Source organism: Neolamprologus brichardi, chromosome 10, assembly GCF_056152115.1.
Source record: "Neolamprologus brichardi isolate AB-2024 chromosome 10, ASM5615211v1, whole genome shotgun sequence".
Classification (NCBI taxonomy): Eukaryota; Metazoa; Chordata; class Actinopteri; order Cichliformes; family Cichlidae; genus Neolamprologus; species Neolamprologus brichardi.
The window spans coordinates 30053543-30069409 of record NC_142113.1 but is presented as its reverse complement, the minus strand read 5'-3'; the positions used below and the strand labels follow the sequence as shown (position 1 = coordinate 30069409).

The 15867-nt window shown below is 40.8% G+C and overlaps 1 protein-coding gene across 2 annotated transcripts in view; it reads left to right on the top strand.

The window, feature by feature from the left end:
- The first annotated feature begins 680 nt into the window (after positions 1 to 680).
- The window catches only part of pof1b (POF1B actin binding protein), a 43140-nt gene continuing 27953 nt past the window's right edge, over positions 681 to 15867 (top strand). For both annotated transcript variants that reach the window (XM_087847517.1, XM_087847516.1), the window contains exons 1-2: positions 681 to 1313; positions 5962 to 6042. In XM_087847517.1, coding sequence (XP_087703643.1) covers positions 933 to 1313; positions 5962 to 6042 — 462 coding nt within the window. In that variant the 5' untranslated portion in view covers positions 681 to 932. The remainder of the gene's footprint in view (positions 1314 to 5961; positions 6043 to 15867) is intronic.

The following is a 15867-nucleotide window of genomic DNA, read 5'->3' as shown; positions in this document are numbered from 1 at the left end:
TTATTTTATCAAGTCTCATTTTGTATAAATTTAAAAAGCAAGTAAAGTTACACTTTTCAAATATGTGATTATGTAAATGTTAATAAAAACACAGCTAATGAGTAAAAAATTGTTACAAAACTAATAATACTGCAAACACTTCTACACTCTGCCTTTGGTCAAATATAATTTTACAGCCGTGCTGAACATTTTATGCAACCAATTTCACATAAACAAAAACTAAGCAACATCTTATTGTGATGAGTTTATATACTCACTGTTTTACTAAAACGTGTGCTTACATTTGAACTTACATTATGTGTAATTGTTTTAGCTGTTCAGTGTTTGTCTGTATCATAAGTGAGTGTTTGTCTCCGCCTAGCGGCTGACTTGCATCATTTTAATGTCAAACTTCACTGGCTACCTGTATTTTCTTCAGGTACAGCCTATATAAAGTCCAACCTGACATACAACACATTAAAGAAAGGAGAACACCTCTTCAGCATTTAGCACAGGTGTGCAGGTAAAGTGTTTGGCGGTGCTGGAGGAGCATGCAGCACACATTCCCCGCACAGCCAAGATCAGGGCGTGGTGGTAACTCGTTTATTACAGGTTACAAACTATGTGGCCATTGTGACGAAGCGCAGTGAGTTTGAACTTTGTAAGTCGTGAGCAGCGTTTTCGCCCTGCGCCCTCCCACTTTGTGGCGCGTACGCCAGGATTTGCATACAGAGGAGTAGAGCGCCCGCCTCCCTCAAGAGTTTGGTTTTCCTTTCCAAGCAGTACGTTTCTGACCAGACTTTGCTCGGCAGAGGTGGAAGTTAAACTCGGGTGGATCGACTCCTCCGCCCAGCCAGCGCTGACAGACCTGCTCTGTTTTATCCCGCTGTGCGTTTTCCCCACTTCAGCTGTCGCTCCGTCGGTTTTGTGACTTTCTGGGCCGATCCATCAAGATGTCTCAGATGAGCAAGAAAACGATCACGACGACGACCAGCTTCAAGAATCTACAGGCCTCTCCGGAGCCGATGGTTACAAGGCTTGTCTCCCCCAGCCCTGTGCTCTCCGGGAGCTCCGTGTCGTCGGTGACGCCGATGTCTCAGGTGTCTCAGGTGTCCGCGGTGCCGTACGCGGTAAACGGCGCCGGCTATGGGACGTTGCGGTACCTGGTGCCTGTGCAGCAGCAGCAGCAGCAGTCCTTCGTCCTGATGCAGCAGCCTATGATGCAGCAACCTGTGATGCAGCAGGTGGTGTCCCCGATGTACCTGCAGAATATGCAACAGCTGAGTATCGGCAACCAAAACGACTACATGTACCAGGATCTGAGCATGACAGAGGTGAGGCCCATGCGCGCATTCAACCAGTATTCCCCCCACAACTCTTATTATTTAGTCAGTTCAAAAGTTAGAAATACTGGGAGGCAAACCAAAAAAGGAATATGGTTTACTGACAGCAACTAAGAATGAAGATTTCTTAAGATATGTTATTTACAATACCCACAATAATCACCCACATTAAACTCTTCTTTGTTGGTGTGATGCAAAACACCGCAGGGAGTTTCCAAAACATGAGATTCTTGCAGAAGCTTAATTAGAAATCGGATATCTTCAGGCAGCACTTTCAGGGATTTCTTTTTAATATAAAAATTACTTTTTTCTACCACTGCTTTGATATTACTTGTGTTTGTTTTCCATGTGTGTTTGAAATTAATCATCAGACATTTTAATGACCACTGAATAACTATCATTATTGGTTAACACAACAAAACACACCTGTCAACTTTTTATGTATTTTGAAATGTATTTTCTTTGGAGGCCTGGAATGTGCCTGTCTCTAAAGCACATTCGGTTATCTTCTGCTATTTACATTAGATATAAATAAACTAGACGTGACAGTCAACACAAAAAAGTTCAGACATTTTTCATACTGTTATGTGTTTGCATTTCCCCCCCAAAAATTTATTTAACACAGTACAGTGGGCTACGTACTGACTGATTTCACTCACTAAAACTAAGCGTTTTACCCATTAGAGATAAAAACACAAGCATAAAATGCTAAAGTATCAGTACAGATTTGGTGGTTTTGATGCAATCTACTAGATCTTGTGTTGGTATAAATCAGTTTCTGCTCACACATGGCTGTTAAACATCTTTAGATGGGTGATTGGTTTAAGTTGCAGTCAGCTATCAGAGCAGGGAAGCTGCTGTGTGCAGATAGTATGGGTCAGCCATCAGGAAAGCATTAGCCATGTAAGCATGTTCCTAATATGGCATCAGCTTCTCATTTCTCTCACTGTGCTGTAAATTTTCTCAAGGCTGAGGTGATGTTTGTGCAAAGACACTTTTTCTGATTTGCTGGCATGAAGGAGGAATTTCGATTTTTACTATGTAAATATAAAAGCCTTTATAAGAGCCTTTCCCATTTAATACGGGCGATCGTGGCTCAAAGAGTTGGCAGTTCGTCTTGTAACTGGAAGGTTGCCGGTATGAGCCTTGGCTCGGACAGTCTGTCGTTGTGTCCTTGGGGAAGACACTTCACCTACCGCCTGCTGGTGATGGCCAGAGGGGTCGATGGGGCGATATGGCAGCCTCTGTCAGTCTTCCCCAGGGCAGCTGTGGCTACAACTGTAGCTGCCTCCACCAGTGTGAGAGTGAATGAATAGTGGAATTGTAAAGCGCTTTGAGGGCCCCGAAAAGCGCTATATAAATGCAATCCATTATACTGCATATTAGTGATGGGAATTCCAGCTCTTTTTAGAGAACCGGCTCTTTCGGCTCAGCTCCCTAAAAAGAGCCGGCTCTAAGAGCCACTTCGTTCGCGACCGACACATCACTACTGCATATGCTATTTTTTTTAAGTGGGGTTTAGCAGAGTGAAAATCCGTCATGTGTATCGCTTCATTAGATTAAAAACAATATGCAGAGTAAAGTAAATATCCAGAATAAAGCCAGAAAACATTTAGTTGAAATTTTTTTAACATTATTTTATGTCTTTAAAGAAATGCATGAGTGCATAAATACTTACTTGTATTACGGCAAGAACTTCTGTTCATTATATACAAACACCAAACACAACCAATCGCTCACATTGAAGCTACACATGGAGGTCGTCGTACCGTGTCTGCAAAACATCTCCTAGAAGGGGGCTGCTAGCCTTGTTGAATAACTGTTAGTAGTTGAGGTGGGGGTCTTTTCTTTAGATTTAGATACTCTGATTACAGTATTTAGTTTCCTTAACTGATTACCCAGTAAATTATTGCCGTGCTGAAAAGGCAGATAATGTATGACCCAGATGTTCAGGCTTCAGGCTCCTATTAATGCTCAGGTAAAGGCAGTTTTTTCTGCTCTTAGCTCTTTATGAGCTCAGTTAGAAAGGAAAATGGTCATCTCAGGCACATGACTCTGGCTGTGAGAACAGCAGCACCATCCACTTGTAGTTAAAATCATCAGTTTGTAAGGTGAAGCCAATTAGAAGAAGCCACGGATAGCTATGATGAATGAGGAATAATTTTAATGGTGAAGTATACAAAGTTACTATAGTAGAGGTAAGAATAAAGTGCTTTAAATGTCTTGCATTATCTCCCCACATTTATTCAAGGATTAAGGAACTTTTGCCAGCTCGGCCCATTGCCAGTAAAACAAACAGCTTAAGGCTCGCTGGCAAAATACGATATGGCATTATTAGCAGTACGTCCTCATGATCACTACCAAGTGCGCTCTAGGTCTCTTGAGTTTTGCTACCTGAGTACACTCAGCCTGAGCTCCGATTTCTCTGAATCTTTATCTTCCTTGATCATTTGTTGATTTACGAGACACCGGTGTGGTCCTCCAATTCCCAAAGTCTTGCCAGCGAACATTTCCCTGCTCCAGTAATCGCTTCCTGAATATGTTGGCCTCTGCGCCTGCAATGGTTTACACAAGGTTTCTGCTGCAGGCTGAAAACATTTGAATTATATCAGCTTTCTACATTTTTATCTGCCTCTTTAATGAGGATTTTATTTCATATATCTAGCGTCGAGTGCAGCAGAATTGAAAAACTTCCTCTGCGTCTTTTTTTACTTTGGCTACTTACAATTTCAGGCTCATTCTGCTGCTTAAGCCACTGCATTGAAAGTGCTCACACCGTGTGTGATAAAGACGTGCTGCCACACCCCGTCTGACTGCTGAGGCGGCACGCCCTGACTTTTGAAGACTCATTTATTGTTCCACCTGATGGGATCCACATCTGCTCAAGTAGACTCTGGTGATCGAGTGTTTAACTGCCGCTCGTCTTTCGTTTTTTTAATTAATAAAGGAGCTGAAGCTGATTTGTTGTGCCAGTAACTTACAGGACTTTCACTTTAGAAAAAGCTGCCATGCTCTATAGTTAGCTCTTAATGACCGGAGGCTGTGCATGTAGTATAGTAATGTAGTAGTACTACATGCTGTATTTGACCGTTTATCATTTTTAGGTTTCCAGATTTCAGTGTAACTGTTGGCACTCGTTTGTTTCATAGTTCAAGTAATCATCAAAGGTGTTTGTTAACCCTTTATTGACCAAGATTCATAAAGGCCTCGAATACTTATTTTTTTTTATCTTGGCTATAAAATTGTAAAAAGATTAAAATCTCATCGTTCAGGAAAGTAAGGGAATAGAAGCAGACATGGTAAATCTAGGCAGAGGGGATTCGTTCTGTCTGTGTTCAGACAACAATACCTTGTGAATGTCTTGTGCTGTCATTATACACTGATTATTCCCTTAAAAGCCCGTCTTCTTTCTTAAACTGTTTAATTTTGTAAAATGGGCTTGCTAGCCGGCCCATGGTAGATAAAGGGTTAAACATCATTTTTGAAACGGTTCGTTGTCCAGACGTCTCACTTTAATAGGACTGACTGATTAGGAATGGGAATTCGAGTAACTTACAAGAGCATCCTGGAGAATTACACACAACAGTGCTTCAGTGGAGAAGAAAGGAAAAAAGTAGTAGCCAAGTAGAGCCATGAAGTAGTGTTTCTCATGGGTAAAGCATGTTTCATTTAAAATACGACATTTGCCGCTGGTGTATTGGTGTACCGATTTGTTTTCTGATTTTTAAAGCATTGCAAAACTTTTAATTGGCGTGTGCATCCGTGTATACTTTTATTATCAATAGATTCATGGGGAAAAATAGCTGAGCATTTCAGATTTCTACTGTGTCTTAGCGGCACACCTCATGACCCATGGACCGCTTTTTGTCTAATTCACAGCTTGTTTGCCTCATTGGAATGTATTTTGATTTTTACTGGCTCGGATTCAATTTTCGGTTTTGTTAATGCCTTCAGAGTGAAAACAAGTGTCAACAATGCTCACAATGTCAGGATTTTTAAAAACATTTCTAAAGCATACAAGGCTAAAGCAGCTGTATTCAAATTTCTGGCACGTTGTTGCTGGGTAGACGCCCTCAAATGGGAAATAATAAGCTTTCTAATTTTTCCAAGTTGCACTTAACTTCCCAATGAGCTCCATTTATTTTGCACTGTTCTTTATTAGTGCTCTGAACTGGATATCCTGAAGGTCATGATACAAAATCACAAATTCAGATTTATTTAAACACACTGTATGTTGGACATAGAGTTTGTATACCATGTAATTATTTATTTAAAGAATACAAGGAAGAACCTTAGAAACGAATAAGTAAAATGGGGTTGAGTGTTGTAGGACAGTGAGGCCATGTTTGGGTCTAGCAGAGCAAGATTCATGTTACTAACGGGCCTCAGCTTCCGACTGCTCTGATGCCTCAGCTTCAGATTCAGAGTTTTTTCTCCTAGTGGATTCATATTGCATCACAGAGTGGTGCAGCTTGTTTCAAACAGGGCTTCTCAAATAAAATAAGATAAATGATGATTATTTTGATGGAGTTCAATGGGGTTTATGGGTTCAGTGTCCCAAGGACTGAGGTCTGTTGTAGTTCTCTTTATGTCTGACAGTCTCTTCTTTGTTCTCTCCCTCTTTTGCCGGCTGTTTCAGAGCACCAGCAGGAAGTCTTCATCTGTGTTCAGCCATTCGACCAGTCCTATCAAGAGCCCTGCGACAAGTGTTGAGGAGGAGGTAAGGACCTCACATTCACCCAGTCACAAAAGCCTCCTTAATGGGTACAAAATGCTCTATAAAGCAGAAGTCTCTGTACTGCCTAAGCATTAGCATAAGATTTTCACGATTCCGATTCCATTTTCGATTCTGTTTAACGATTCGATTCTTTATCGATTCTTTTTTAAAAAGGAGAACACTAAGGTCGATTAGCTTAGAACTTTGTTTTATATCTTCTCTTTGAACAAGATAGAAATTTAGGAGTAACATGGCCTTACAAACCCAACAGTGACATCTTAAGAGATCCACAGCCTACGGCTCTTCAATGGGGTGTCACAGGGTCCCCGGGGAAAAAAATTGTAAATGTAAAATAATAAAATAAATATTCTTCTGTAGCAATAACAAAGTATAACATAAATTATTCAGTAGCAATTACACAAGAATATCCAGTAATGTCCCTGCCTACAATTAAACACATTCACTTACTGAATGTCGGGGGCATCTGCTGTGGCAAATGGGTGCAAGCCTTTGACCACAAACTGAGTCACTGCTCGGTGACATTCGTCTATCCTGGCCTGAAAGGAGACGCTACTGGTAGACTGCAGTGAGAACTGCCAGCATCTGAGCCAGACTCTGTCTGTCTCATCATGGTCACCTAAATGCACAGTAACGGCAGGTTTTGTAATAAGGCAGATCGCGCTAACATAATCTGCACTGTTAGTTGATTATTTACCTGCCGCATTAACGGGAGAGGACGTGCAAACGTTACCGCTGCTGCTGGGTTGAGATTCACGAGTCCGGAGCAGAATTAAAAACACGACATTCATTTAAGGTCATCGTGTGTTTTGTGAGCAAATGCTTTTGCATATTCGCAGTGTTTCCTCCCTTAAATGAAATATCTACTTTGCAAGTATTGCAAGTTGCCCTGTTGTCATCCGTTCTTGTAAAGTATAACCAAACTTTTGAGCGTTTGAGCCGCCATGTTTCCTGCCAGGTAAATGACGCTCCGCAACGTGGTGACGTCATTCGGGGCGACTGGAATTGATAAGGGAATCGTTTGCAAAAATGGCAAACAATTCCAAGGAATTGAAACAGTGGGAACCGTTTCTCAACAAGAACCGGTTTTCGATACCCATCCCTACTCATCACTGATTTTAAAGCTACAAAAGCACAAGCTTCAAATCTATTTAAAGTATATTTAGTTGGTTTCATGGTGTTAAGACGAACGAAAAGTGCAAATAATGATGAGGATAATATTTGAAAAAAGTCAGCAGCAATAGGAATACAGATCGAAACTCCACCAACAGACATTTCATGTCAGTGATGAACACACCATTAGGCAAATGAGACTGTAGCTTGTTATAACAAGTCAGAGGTGGGTCCATTATCTGACAGTGGCATTTCGAGATTAAAAAGAAAAACTTAGAAGAGGTTTTGCACCACACCACAGTCTAGTTCAACAGGTTCACGCTGCAAGCATTCAAGGAAACCCCCAAACTGTGTTTGACATGTAAACGCAAAGGATGGACTGCGTTACAGTTATATACAAATTAAATCAACAGTATGAAGTTGTGAGGCAGAGAGTGACTGGACAGTTAAAACGTTTAAAACTATCTTTTGTTTCTGCCGCATTTCAGCGAATATTTAAACATCTACATTAGTTGTGTGGTTATAAACATGCTGCACATTGACGTCTAATCACCGAAAGACTGTTTGCTTGTACCTGAGTATCAGCACTGATGCAACAAAAAAATAAATAAATCAAAATTTAAACCCAAAAGACAAGACTTCAACTTGTTATGAATCAAATTATGAATTTGATAATCTGAACACAGAAAAATCTGATCATGGTCCAATATTTTTGATACAACAATTGTTGGTTTCTGTCTGTAGTTACAGACACTTTGAAGTCAAAGCTGTTTCTTCAACATGAAAATGGAAAAAGACGGAAAAATGCAGAAGGGGTGTGGAGTTCATCTGTCAGTTAGGCAGAGACACACCCATCAGTCTCAACATGGGAACACTAGTTCATCAAATACAGTAGCATAGCAAGTGTTTTTATCTGGTTTTGTTTTAAAATGAATTCAGCCAGGGGCAACTCATTGCACATGCGTGCTTTCTGTGCAGGCAGCAACGCCCTGCTTTACAGTCACACTGTTACCACAGCACTTTGTTCGTAATCACAGGACCTGAAACGGTCACAACACTGACAAACCACGCTGGGTGGGTGTGAAAATTGAGGTGTGTCTGGCCACTTCCCAGAGGCCTTTGCTGTAGGCGGATGCATTCTTTGGATTTGAACCTGCAGTGTCATGTATATGGCTGTTGTTACAGCAGGGAGGATCTTTGATTTATCGAGCTGGTGTGGCATTTTTTTCTTGACACAGCCGAAGAAAATCCTGTGTATCAAATACACCATTAAGTCTGTTAAGTCCACTAACAAATTAATCAGCCAGTCCACAGTTATGTAATACTTTATCACTGACATATTTCCACTTTTATGACCTTTGACTTGTTTATTGTGAAGGTAAAGCTGCGTTTGACCATTTGATAAAAAAGAAATGGCTTGTGTAAATGAAACCCTAGTTAACTATTCCAATGCTGTAAAACTTTGCAATTCAACAAATATTGTACCAGCCTGATTATAGGTAGCTACATTGCCTTATAAGCTTACAGCATTGTCATTTGCATGTTTTGATAGTCTGATGAAAATATCACAAGCCACTTTTTATCAGCATCGGTGAAGCCCGTCTGGTCAAACTGACTCACTTCCTGTGTTCTTTCTTTGCTTTTATGACTTTTTCATCTTTTTCTGTGTCTTCTTTGGCATTTTTGTCTTTTTCTTCATTTCTTTTCACTTAATCTTAGAATAAAACGGTTTGATATGAAAAGGTAAAACCTCGTAATCACAGTCTTTGCTCGTACATCAACCGCCTGCAGAGTGTCCTGGAGTTACCCCTGCCTCTAATCTGCTTTCGCTCCAACTTGCTCGCAGCGTTCTTTCCCGTCAGCTCGTCGGTTACAACTTATTACTAATCAGCTTTTCTTGACCTGCTTGAAGAATTCTTTCTTGATGATTTCATTTTTAGTGAGGATAAAGTGACATGAAGCAAATTGTGGTTTACCTGACTTTTTTTTTTTTTTATCAGGCTCAGAAAAAGAAATGTCTGTCAGTCTGCTCCTGACTTTAATGATGGTTTTCATTTTGAACATTTTTTGAAGTCATTTGAAGCCACTTTGAGCACAAACGCCACTCTTACTGTGTGACACATTCTTGGAAATTTGACTAAAACATTTCTCAACACACAGCATGTTTGTAATGAACACAGACCCACCGGTGAGGCCGGAAGGATTGGAGGGCTAAAATTGTTCATCCCCGTGGGAGGGGAGCAAGTTCAGAAAACAAAACCCAAAACATGATGGATTCTTGTAGTGTGCAGAGACGGCTGGAGTGCTGTTGAATGTCACGGAGGCCTTTTGACCTTTGTTATCTGAGGACTGAAAGACATTCCCTGAGCACTTGAGAGGGGTGGGGATTGGTTATTAGATGCAAATGCAGATGCTGCAGACCGTTCATTTACTTCTCACCTTTTCCCATATTCATCATCAGCCATAGCGCAATGAGGCTGCACAGTGTGGATAAGAGGTAGAATCTGAAGCGTAAAGGGAAATTCACTAGAGGTGGGAATCACCATACATCCCACGATACGATATTATCACAATACTTAACGCACGATACGATATTATTGCAATTTTTAAAAATATTTTGCGATATTCAGATTCTGTACATAAAGGTAAACTTTATCAATATTCATTTTATCTAATATCAAAGTCTCACACTCAGTCTTTCTCTCATTTCAGTTTTATTGTTGACAAACTGAACGGTTTGTATTACAGTCTAGTCCAACTTAACTGAATCAACCATCTGGTACAATTATAGCTATTCTGAACGATGCAGTTTATGAAAACTATGCAGCCCCTTCAGCAACTGAAGAATTTGAAAGTAAATTAAAACAAAATATAATTTTACATTAAATAAAAAAGACATGTCTTAGATTAAAATAAGTAAACTGTCATGTTTATTGCTGCCAAAAACAAGTTAAACACATTTGGACAGTGAAGGAATGTCAGGATTCTTGCTCAGAAAAAGGATCAACATGCTCTGAAGTCAGAGCACAAAAACCTTTTTTGTAACAAAATATCGATTTCTGCTGTCCCTGTATCCATACATTATTAGCAAACAAAATATCACCATGCTACACAGTATCGATTTTTTCCCCCACCCCTAAAATTCACCCATGAGCTGCAACCTCCAGGCCTGAAAAGTGAAGCCAATGCATACCTGCTAGAAACTGCAGTTCTGCAGGCTGACTCCAAAGGCACATCAATCTTGTTAAAATGCCCATCTTTACAATAGAAATATGCACACTTAAAGCACGGTACAAAGAGCTGTTAAGGGCTTTTACTTTAGGGTAAGGTAACATATATACATTTAAATACTATGATTTAACAGATGTGAGGTACAGTGGGGCAAAAAAGTATTTAGTCAGCCACCGATTGTGCAAGTTCCCCCACTTAAAATGATGACAGAGGTCAGTAATTTGCACCAGAGGTACACTTCAACTGTGAGAGACAGAATGTGAAAAAAAAATCCATGAATTCACATGGTAGGATTTGTAAAGAATTTATTCGTAAATCAGGGTGGAAAATAAGTATTTGGTCACCTCAAACAAGGAAAATCCCTGGCTCTCACAGACCTGTAACGTCTTCTGTAAGAAGCTTTTCTGTCCCCCACTCGTTACTTGTATGAATGGCACCTGTTTGACCTCATCATCTGTATAAAAGACACCTGTCCACAGCCTCAACCAGTCAGACTCCAAACTCCGCCATGGCCAAGACCAAAGAGCTTTCGAAGGACACCAGGAAAAGAATTGTAGACCTGCACCAGACTGGGAAGAGTGAATCTACAATAGGCAAGCAGCTTGGTGTGAAAAAATCAACTGTGGGAGCAATCATCAGAAAATGGAAGACATACAAGACCACTGATAATCTCCCTCGATCTGGGGCTCCACGCAAGATCTCATCCCGTGGGGTCAAAATGATCATGAGAACGGTGAGCAAAGATCCCAGAACCACACGGGGGGACCTGGTGAATGACCTGCAGAGAGCTGGGACCAAAGTAACAAAGGTCACCATCAGTAACACACTACAACGGCAGGGAATCAAATCCCGCAGTGCCAGACGTGTTCCGCTGCTGAAGCCAGTGCATGTCCAGGCCCGTCTGAAGTTTGCCAGAGAGCACATGGATGATACAGCAGAGGATTGGGAGAATGTCATGTGGTCAGATGAAACCAAAGTAGAACTTTTTGGTATAAACTCAACTCGTCGTGTTTGGAGGAAGAAGAATACTGAGTCGCATCCCAAGAACACCATACCTACTGTGAAGCATGGGGGTGGAAACATCATGCTATGGGGCTGTTTTTCTGCCAAGGGGACAGGACGACTGATCCGTGTTAAGGACAGAATGAATGGGGCCAAGTATCGTGAGATTTTGAGCCAAAACCTCCTTCCATCAGTGAGAACTTTGAAGATGAAACGAGGCTGGGTCTTCCAACATGACAATGATCCAAAACACACCGCCCGGGCAACAAAGGAGTGGCTCCGTAAGAAGCATTTGAAAGTCCTGGAGTGGCCTAGCCAGTCTCCAGCCCTCAACCCCATAGAAAATCTGTGGCGGGAGTTGAAAGTCCGTGTTGCTCGGCGACAGCCCCAAAACATCACTGCTCTTGAGAAGATCTGCATGGAGGAATGGGCCAAAATACCAGCTACTGTGTGTGCAAACCTGGTAAAGACCTATAGTAAACGTTTGACCTCTGTTATTGCCAACAAAGGTTATGTTACAAAGTATTGAGTTGTATTTTTGTTATTGACCAAATACTTATTTTCCACCCTGATTTACGAATAAATTCTTTACAAATCCTACCATGTGAATTCATGGATTTTTTTTTTCACATTCTGTCTCTCACAGTTGAAGTGTACCTCTGGTGCAAATTACTGACCTCTGTCATCATTTTAAGTGGGGGAACTTGCACAATCAGTGGCTGACTAAATACTTTTTTGCCCCACTGTAACTGCCTCACATCTGTGTAGGTTCTACATCATCCAGGTAATCGTTGAGCGCTTGAAACGAAGAGAACTGGACTTGTGTGTTTCACCTCTCATCCAAAAGGCTTCTTCAGTTCTAAATGAACTGATAGAGCAGGGGTGTCAAACTCAAATACACAGTGGGCCAAAATTCAAAACTGGAACAAAGTCGCGGGCTAACATTAATATTTATTGAAAAAAAAATCTTCGTCTAGATATAAGAATGAATCTTTTCTTATGGACTCAAATAAGTTTTGCTGGAAAACTGAATATGGAACAAGCAAAGCTTAATACTAAACAATATATATATTAGCTGTATAATACCAGTAGGCCAGCTCTAATAGTAATTTGGTATGGCTTCGCGGGCCAAATGTAATTAGGCTGTGGGCCAAATTTGGCCCGCGGGCCAGAGTTTGACACCTATGTGATAGAGAGTCCCAGCTACTCTTTTTGGAGGCTGTCCACATTTTTGTTTTGGTTTGAATGAAGTCATGTTTCATAGGCTGTACAGTGTGTGACAGCGGCAGATAAAATGTTTCCAAAAGCAACACGACGCGACTGATTAACAAAGAGTATCAGTTAAACCTGAATGGAAGGTGTGGCATAACTGAATCTTCTCAAGATCAAACTCTGTTTTGTAGATCTGACTTGTATCAGGCGCCTACAGAGAAGAAAATGAATATAGCGCTTCCTTTTGCACTGATCAGGTAACCATTACCGCTGTGATCTGCATCATGTTTGTCACCAGCCAAGTCTCGGCTTAAATTCTAGCGATAAACACGGAAAGATCAAAGGAGAAAAAAGTTGCCGGACCAGTTTTGAAAATGTTACCCACAGTGAAAAAAAACATTTAACCTATTCTCTCTCTCTCACACACAACATAAACAGACTTCCACAGGCACGCAAGGAACGCTTCTCTAAAATGCATCACTACCTAAAACGCTGCCCATAAGCCTGCAGTGACCGTAGGACACTCTACACCGCTCCACTGCTTTGCATGCAAATGCAAGTTTACAGTTGCAGGTCTGTACAGGCTGAAGTTAAAATGCTATATATTAGCATATTTATGACCTGGGAGCGGGTTTGACTGTGACATCTGGTGCAATGAAACGCAAATTTCACATGGTAGCAGCTTTTGCAAGGTATAGTAAAAAGCATGTCTGCACATGTGTTTCTTGCTTTATGTGAAGCGAAATCTTGTTGCTTGAGGATAGGATTCGTTTTTATTAAACGGGAGGGCTTTTGTCTGTGTGGCAGTAGTTTTGACCTGTTCATTCACCCTGCCAGGTTCGTGTTTTCCCACTTTTGTGTGAAAGCACTTGGATTACCTGCACGGAGCAAGTTTTAGAGGACAACACGGTTCTCTGACGAACGAGAACAGGGCTGCAGCTAAAGAATGTTTTCATAATTTCTCTGATTTTTTCTTCATGAATTAATGCTTATATGCCGGAAGATGTTGCAATCAGTTTTTTAACAAAATAAAGAAAAAATGAAGAAGAAAAACAGTTGTCCAAAATAAACAGATATGAGCTTAGAATAACAGGGGAGGGATCCTAAGGTTTGGAGACTCCATCTCAAAGGTCATCTTAGGGCAGATTAGCTCCAAGGAACTCCTGTTCGGACAACTTGGATGAATGTCAGGAATATATGTCGCAATTTTTTAACTGTGAACCTCAATTTTAACATATTTGTCAAACTGTCTCAACCTTTATTTGTCAGTAGAAGGACCAAGAGGGTTTTTACATGTGTCCCACAGGACCAGACCGTTAACAAAGACTTCTACTGTGGAGTCCTCAGGGACAACATTTGGCTGTGGCTGTGGATTTGCCTTCCCGTAAATTTTTCATGTGCTTGCATGGAGTGATTTAAAAATAGCAGCAGGGCTAGAACAGGTGCAGAGGTGCACAGGGAGACGACCCCGAAGAGGAGATCTGTCTGATTTAATGACTTATGATTCAGCAAGCACATAGTAAATTCTCACATAGTAAAGGTCAACGCATTAATGTGTGGCTTTGTAGTTTCTCTTAGGAAGATATTTGATGTGGAAGCAACATTCAGCACATTTTTCTGTCTTTTACGATGGATGGAAACTTCTACATCTCTGATACCGTGTAAAGAATCAGATTTCAAGGATTCCCTGAAGTATTTCGTGCTCTGACAAAAATTCTCTGCCAAATTAAGAACTACAGGTTCATGGGTATTTAAGCAGGGTGGTTGTTGACAGACATGTTTGCTGTGGAGGATGCAGTCTTTACGACTATCTTCTGTGAACGTGATTATCTGTGTTTGAGCTGAAGGTTTCTGAGGGTTTATGCACCGATGCTTCCTTAGAGGGTTTTTCTCACCGCTGTGTGGTATGTGAGGTATTCAAGCCTAATTATAGGATGGTGAAGAAGGGAGTCACATTGAGGTGAAGCAAGAATGAGGATATCATGTTTTAAATGTTTAAATTTAAGGAATCTCTTAGGAATGATCACTTTCCACTTTTTTATCTTGTTAAAAAGATCAACAGCTGATCAAACAGGTGATCCACACAGATCCAGCCTGTCTGACGTGAGTTTCCTGTCATATTTTCTGCAGCGTCAACTCCTTTCAAACATCAGCAAGTTTCAAAGAGCTGAAATGCATCATGTTTTTTATCATGAGTATACCATCTGCTCCTCAGTCTTCTCTGATGATAAACACCCACAGACACAGAGTTATAACCTTATGCTGCAATCACTTTGGCTTCAGTGAGGTTTCCAGTTGAGTTGACTTCATAGTGTCTGTTCAAGTTTGTCAGTGTCATGTTTTATTTTTTCTTTGAAGCTAATGGATTATACATTTTGTTTTGGTTTGTGGTTGTGAAAGTTGAACTGCCATTAAATTAGCAGATTAAAAGTCATTTATCAATTGTAGTTAAAAAGCCGGCACAGCTATGTTGATCTCATTCATGCTTGTTGTCTTTTTTCTCACAATTTATTAAAGGCACATAAATGAGAGAAATACAGACTGCTGACCTGTTCAGAGTGAGCCCCACCTTTTGCCCTCTTCATATCCAAAAGCCCAGAGATGTTTTTGTAATTATAGTCATTATTTGATGAACACGTTGTGTAAATAATACTTTCCGGTGCAGCTGGATTCTTGTAGGATATCACTATCACATGTGCATCCGTCTTGCCTTCAAGACAAACTGTGGTTTGGCTTCAAGCTGTGGACTTGTGGCCAAGCCACAGTTTGTTGGACCCATTCAGTGTCCTATGACTACTGATTAATAAAGTAGCATCATGTACTGCATGCTTTACATATGACAGTACATGGTTCATCCAATCACCTTTTGACTATTTTCAGTTTGTGACTGCCTTTTATGCACAATAGAATCACCTAATGACATGCTAACGCCATAGTTACCATTGTTATTTGCTTGCTAGCTTTTGCAGCTTCTCAGACTGCGGCTTGTTTGTCCTCCTCGGCGTTCCATGATTCGTATCACTTGCTGATTTGACTGACTGAAGTTTGCCGTTAGTACCAAACAGATGACCCATCCAGTCAAGTGCCAAGCAAATAAATGTCTGCTCCTTTGGGCGGCACTCTGAAATCAGCTGGTTTTCACACTATTTAGTTGTAAACTAAACAAATCAAAGGTAGTTGTGTTGTGACAGCATTAAAGAGAGTTGCTAATGATGACTGCTTCACACGCTTATTACATCCAAGGTAGTTTCA